We start from the raw sequence: 6,781 nt of genomic DNA on the forward strand, positions 1-6,781 counted from the left end.
TGATATTCTTCTATTGCTGCTTATAATATGAAATAATTCTGTAACCATTTTCATCTTTTAAACATTCTCTTGTCTTAACTATTAAAGGCTAAGGCCTGCCTTGATCACAATCTCAATTGAAAATTTGTTTTTCATTTCAATGATTTTGTATACTTTAAACCATGCCTACATGAGCAAGGGACAGTATCCCTTTTTAGAATTCATCCCTGGTTTTCAATTTACAGTTAATAACACATTCAATGAGGAAACATTTTATATTTTATATTGTTAGTGTTTTACACCATAGCTTTTTTATAGAATTTTTCATCTCTGAATTTCTCAAGGTATATATCAATGGATTCAGCATGGGACTTACAACTGTATAAAACACAGCAATATATTTATCAACAGGAAAGTTTGAAACAGGCCTGGCATATATGAAAATACAAGGAGCAAAAAAGCAGACAACCACCATGATGTGAGAACTGCAGGTGGACAAGGCTTTGCGCCTCCCTTCCTGACTGTGAGTCTTAAGAGAGTTTAGAATGATTCCATAAGAGACTAAGAGAAAGGAGAAAATTCCTACACAGATTACTCCACCATTAGCAATAACAGTAATGCCAAGGAAGTAGGTGTCAGTGCATGCAAGTCCCAATAAGGGATTCATGTCACACATAAAGTGATCAATGACATTGGGACCACAAAAAGGAAGTTTATACACAGTCAGAACTTGAATCAGAGAGTGCACCATGCCCCCAACTCCAGCTACCAACAACAGGAGGATGCAAACCTGTCGGTTCATAATAGTCAAATAGTGCAGTGGCTTACAGATGGCTACATACCGATCATAAGCCATGAATATCAGAAGAAAGACCTCAACACCACCAAATAAGTGCTCTACAAAGAGCTGGACCATGCACGCTTTGAAGGATATAGACTTCTTATTATATAATAAATCTATAATCAAATTTGGAGAGATTGTATTGCAATAAAAAGCATCCAGGAGTGACAGACAACCAAGGAAGAAGTACATTGGTGAGTCTAAAGAAGGGCTGACAACCACTGTCACTGTAATGAGCAGGTTTCCCAGCATTGTCACAAGGTAGATGAGTGAAAACAGGACAAATAATGCTTTTTGCCCAGCAGGATCTTGAGTGAGGCCCACGAAAATAAATTCTGTGACATTGTTGGTCTCCCCCATTAAACTTTTTAGGTTGGTTTCAGAGATGAGAAGTCAAAACAAGATGTGTCCTGAAGTATGTGTGTGGCCATGAATCCCTTTCAACATGAAAACATAGTCTCCTTATATTTTACAATGGTGAAATTAAGTAGAAATTTAGTGAATGAGCAGTACTGGGTTCCTCTTTCAAAAATCCCAATGTACCTCCTGTTGATGATTCTATTCCTCCTTGGATATGTTAGTCATGCCTGCAAGTACAGGGGTTTAAGTCTCAGCATATCTCTATACTACAGTCATGTACTTAAACTTCTTATTTAAAATAATGTTTATTTTTTGCAAACGTGTTAGAGATGTTTAAAAACGGACACTCACTTTTCAGAAATGTATTCTCTATGATGTCAACAGTCTTCAATATGGGGATGAAGAGATGGCTCAATGATTAAGAGCACTATATTTTCTTACAGATGACCCTATTTCAATTTCCAGCACCCACATGGCAGGGCATAAGTGATTGTAAATCCAATTACTGGGTGATCTGACACCCTCACACTATTGCATGTATAATAAAGTTAAGTAAATCACAAAATATTCTTTCTGATTCACAACCATCTGGAACTCTAGTCCCTGTGAGTCCCGTGTTTCCTTCTGACCTATATGTGGATCAGGAATGCATATTGCACATAAATACATGCAAAGAAACACATAAATTAAGCATTTTATGTCAGTATATCAATTAAAATAGAGTCATTGATGAAGCTGTTGTTCTGTAGAGAATATATTTGAAGCATCATCTTGGTATCTATGGGCATCCAGCACATCATTGCTGTTGTATTATTAGACAGCTGCATGCACTTTTCAAAGTTTTGCAACCTTTATAATCCTATCACTAAATTTAAAAGGAGACTTTATGTTGTGTCTTGTAGCTACATAACTATTTAGCACACTGATGTTTTACAGAATCAGCTTGTCTACTTTAGATATATCAATTTTACCTATCCTTAGACCCCTTTCCTAACACATTATGTTAACTTGAGTCAATATCATTTAACTGGTCTTTTATAACCCATTACTGTAACCAACTGTCTGTCAAAGCTACTTTACTATTAGAAATATTGGAGATACTTAATGAAAGGGCAGGCAGAAAGTAAAAACTGAAAAAGGGAACAGTGAATTATATATATGGGATTTTTCAAATTGAAATTCAGTGTTCAGGTTTCCCAAACCACCATACTAAAGAGGAAACTTTACATTTAGTGAAAGTAAAAGTGGTTCTCATCATTTTCTAAATATAATTACAAATTTGCCTATTTTCATACTGAAAATCAAAAATATTCAAAGACACATAGTCAAAATCATTTCTAGGACACTATCCAAAGAGCAGTAGTGAAGCCTTATCTCTATCTATTCAATATACATTTTTCTTTTTCAGATATACAGAATTCTGAAAATATTTGCAAGCTTATTAAATGAATCATATTCAGAGAGGTCTTTGGATACTTGCTACAGATTTATGCCATTACTGGTGAATAATATGGACTCTGGTGCCATGTGGCTTATGTTATAATTTTAGGTTCATTTCTTTGCTATGAAGTTAATATCAGCCCATATGATACACCTCCCTGTACCTTGACTTCATCATTTTTACTACTGGAATATGCTTAGATATACATTCCCTAATGCTTTACCGTTGTTGTTTTTGGTGGTAGTGGGAGTATATATGTATAATTTTATAATATATAATGATACTAAAGTACTTATCCTGATAAAATCTGCATAGAAGGTAACAGTTATCAATGCTTTTGAGTAGCTCTTGTGACCAAGTAGAATAAATCATCCTTATAAGGATGATTATCATGGACCAGGATGTACGTGTGTGGGTTGTGCTTGTGTGCACACACATGTGTGCATAACATATATATTATTACATATATATTATAGTATATATCAAAATTCATGAATACATGTTGAGGTATCAGTTAAATTATAAGCCTCAGGAATTATCTATGGCATTATATAAAAAATCTAGCAATATTTTCCTATACAGAAATGTATCTTGTCTAGAAGTGAGAGTGAGACAGGACATGCCAAGCAAGAATCAGAGCTTTATTTAGAAGCTGACTATGATACTCCTGTGTGCATCATTCCCATTACTGCAAGCATCAGATTCAGTAGATCTGCATTTGCAGAATCTACAGGCTGAAAACAGCACACCTATTGAATGACATGAGTTAAAATATTCTGTATCCAATATTTATGCTTTTACATCTCATTTTACACAATCTTGGTGATTCTTTAACAATCACTGCTGTATTTTACTAGGACAAATCTACTATTACATTTCCATAATACTCCAAAAAATGTTATTAAACTATATGCAATATGGTAAAATGTAAGTTTTTGAGGATTTATGAAAATTATATATGAGTTATACTATACTATCAATAAAAGTATCACACATTTCTAGATTTATAATAATTTATATTTTAAGATCATCATTGTATGTTAAAATTTTTGTGAGTCTAAATGGCAGTAAAAGTAGCATTCTCTAATCATGGATTTTCCTCTGTATATGTCTAACAGCTTTACAGTTATCATTTTAAGATTCAAACATAAAATCTCATAGGAAGGCTTCAGAAGGTAAATAAATACAATTTGTTTCCTTATACTCTACTGTACTCTAAAAACATAATGTATTTTTGTTTGATAACATTCTATAAAAAATGTAATACACTTGAATCAATGTAAAAAATAGATAGATAGGTAGATATAATTTATTTTGCTATCCATGTAACAAATAAGTGTTATTTTCTCATGTGGGTAACAATCAGGCCATAACATAAAAGCAGACACACTATATTTGCTCTGATTAATTTCTGGTTTTTAACTATTTTTCCATTTCAGATATCTCTGCAGGGACTATCTCATATTCAATGTATTAGTTGTACTTCATGTATTACAAATACTTACCTACTGTGCCTTTTCCATTGGACCAAGAACTCACATACTGAATTTCTTTTTGGAGGAGAAAGTAATTGTCTCTTTTACTGAGAATAAATGCAGTAGATAAAGTTGTTAATATTCTTATAAAACATATAAGTACCTTTAAATATAGTATCAATACTTGTTATAAAAGGCTAATTTCGCATTCTTGCCTGCTCTGAAATAATTTTGTAGAAAAATAAAGATGCTATGATTTACATGATGATGTATGAAATTGGTCTAATTTGTGCAAATAAAAGTTTCCAACCCCATTTTTAAGATGCTAGTATGCAAAGATAAAAAAATGCTAACATTAGTTCTGTGAATTTTTTTAATAAAGTATGGGAATTAAAAAAGGATTTCACATTATTTACAATAACTTCTATGTGACTCTGTACTATGGTTCTGTGCAACAATAGGCTGTCTGTGATTTATCCCATAGATACAACAATGTTGCCATTTTCTCCTAAGGAGAGGAAGATGCCTTCAGTCTTTTTCCCAGTGTAATTGAATCTTTACAATGTGTTCCTCATCTTTCTTAAATCATACCCCCATATATATCCACAGATTCATATCCAAGCAACTGAGATTATCCATGAATGTACAAGAATATATAATTGACTCTAAGGGCATCATAAATTATTTGTTAAAATATTGTACAAACTCAAATAAAGAAATCTCTCTTGGAAAGGTTTCTTTTCTTGAATAATCTCTAGAGAGAAAATACTTGATTAGCACAACAAATGTAGTTAACTGTCAAGTGACATGGATTTTATTATGAAAAAAACAATCCCAAAATAACACTATTACTACTAACAGTTATTGTTACAAAATACTTAGATAAGCCAGATCATGTGAACCAGTGTAAAGATGGAGTCATCCCTATCCCATTGCCTACCCACACCCCAGTAGAACACTGTCCTATTCTAACAGTGAAAGAACCTATCCAAGAATCTTTGAGATTTAAAACTTCAGAATCTGTTGCAGTTTACATGAAAATTGTTGAAATCCAACTAAGCATAGTTCTGCATATTTGAACAGAGTTGAGACATTTAATTTATGTCATTATCTCTGTGGAGCTATAGTGAATTTAGTCCATTCATTTGATTCCTTATTCTAATCCATTGTTAGTGGAATAACTTTTCCTGTCCACAAGAAATCAATCAATTACTACAGTGTCTAGAGCTTCCAATGTTGTCTCCGTAATTGTTGACATTCAGTCCACTGGGCACATTAGTTGTAAATGGATCTTCTTTGTCACAAAAGCCTCATAGACACCACTAAAAATTAACTATTTCAGAATACAGATGAATTTAACAAACTCCAAGATGTATAGCTTATGACTAATCAACAGGTATTTACTAGAAAATTATATACATTGAAAACTCAGTGTGGACTCTATAGAAAACTTACAGATGGGAAGAAGACTAGGTAGGCTGCTTGCCTCCCAAACTTTCCTAATCTCTTACTGTCTCTGCATCCACCCACCCTACCCATAGTCCCTTGCCTTCTTACTTGCCATGTACCAGCTTCCAACAAAGGCAGAGGCTTTGAGTTCTAACAAAGTTGAAGCAGACGGGGTAAATCTGGATAGACTGCTCTCCCACCAAATTCCCCCACTCTCTCAACCTCTGTCCATCCTAATCCCAGTCTCTCACCCTCCTAGTTGCCATACCTCAGCCACTAACTCAGGCTGAGACTCTCTGCACTACCAGAGACTACAAAGACTGGGAGAAGTTCAGATCTGCCCACCAAACTCCCTTACTATCTCACTATTTCAGCATCACCCCACAATATCCCCCCAGTCCCGTACCTTCCTAGTAGCCTTACTCCAGCCTCCAACTGGGGTGGAGACTTCCTACCCTACTAGACACCAATCAAACTAGAAGTTCAGTCATGCCACCTGCCTGCCAAACTCCCCCATTATCATAATATATTGGCATTCTCCTGCCCTATCATCAATCCTTGGCCCTTCTAATTGCCTTTCCCCAGCCTCCAACTGGGCAGAAACTCCCACTCTACCAGAGACCACATAGATTAGGAGGAATCCAGGCCACAGAGAAGACCAGAAAGTAAATAGAAACCAAGGAATAAAATATCCTTCCAACAAAGACAAACTCAGAAATCAGTATCTAGACAAAGTTAATTTACCCCAACCTTTAATTACCCCAAATCCAGATGCTTAGAGGTGAGCATAAAAACAGAAGAAATACTAGCCAAGGTAATATGCCACTTCAGAACCCAAGTATCCTACTATAGTAAGTCATGGATATTCCAATGTAACAAAAACATGGGGGGAAGACCTTAAAACCAACATTATGAAGATGATTGAGGCCCTTAAGAAGGAAATTAGAAAATACCTTAAGGAAATCCAGGAAAATACACACAGACTATTGGACAAAAAGAATAAATCCCTTAAAGAAAACTAAGAAAAAAGAAAACATATGAAGAAAATAGTTCTGTAAATGGAAACAGAAACAATAAAGAAAACACAAACTGGGGAATTCTAGAATGAAAAATCTATATATGAACAGGAACAACAGACCCATGCACCACCAACAGAGTACAAAAGACTGAGGAGAGAATCTTAGGCACTGAAGTTGTCATGGAAGAAATAGATACATCAGTGAAATAAAATGTTAA

At 34.5% G+C, this 6,781-nt stretch overlaps 1 protein-coding gene across 1 annotated transcript; it reads right to left on the reverse strand.

Moving 5' to 3' along the window:
• Window positions 1–259: 259 nt before the first annotated feature.
• LOC142851238 (olfactory receptor 4A5-like) lies at window positions 260–1,180 on the reverse strand. The gene has a single exon (XM_075975135.1). It carries the CDS (start codon window positions 1,178–1,180, stop codon window positions 260–262), a length of 921 nt encoding a protein of 306 aa, XP_075831250.1.
• Window positions 1,181–6,781: the final 5,601 nt, after the last annotated feature.

This window comes from Microtus pennsylvanicus, chromosome 5 (assembly GCF_037038515.1).
Source record: "Microtus pennsylvanicus isolate mMicPen1 chromosome 5, mMicPen1.hap1, whole genome shotgun sequence".
Taxonomy (NCBI): Eukaryota; Metazoa; Chordata; class Mammalia; order Rodentia; family Cricetidae; genus Microtus; species Microtus pennsylvanicus.

Bases quoted from the DNA above. Each gene is read 5' to 3' on its own strand.
- LOC142851238 (XM_075975135.1), bottom strand. From the start codon at position 1,180: ATGGGGGAGACCAACAATGTCACAGAATTTATTTTCGTGGGCCTCACT.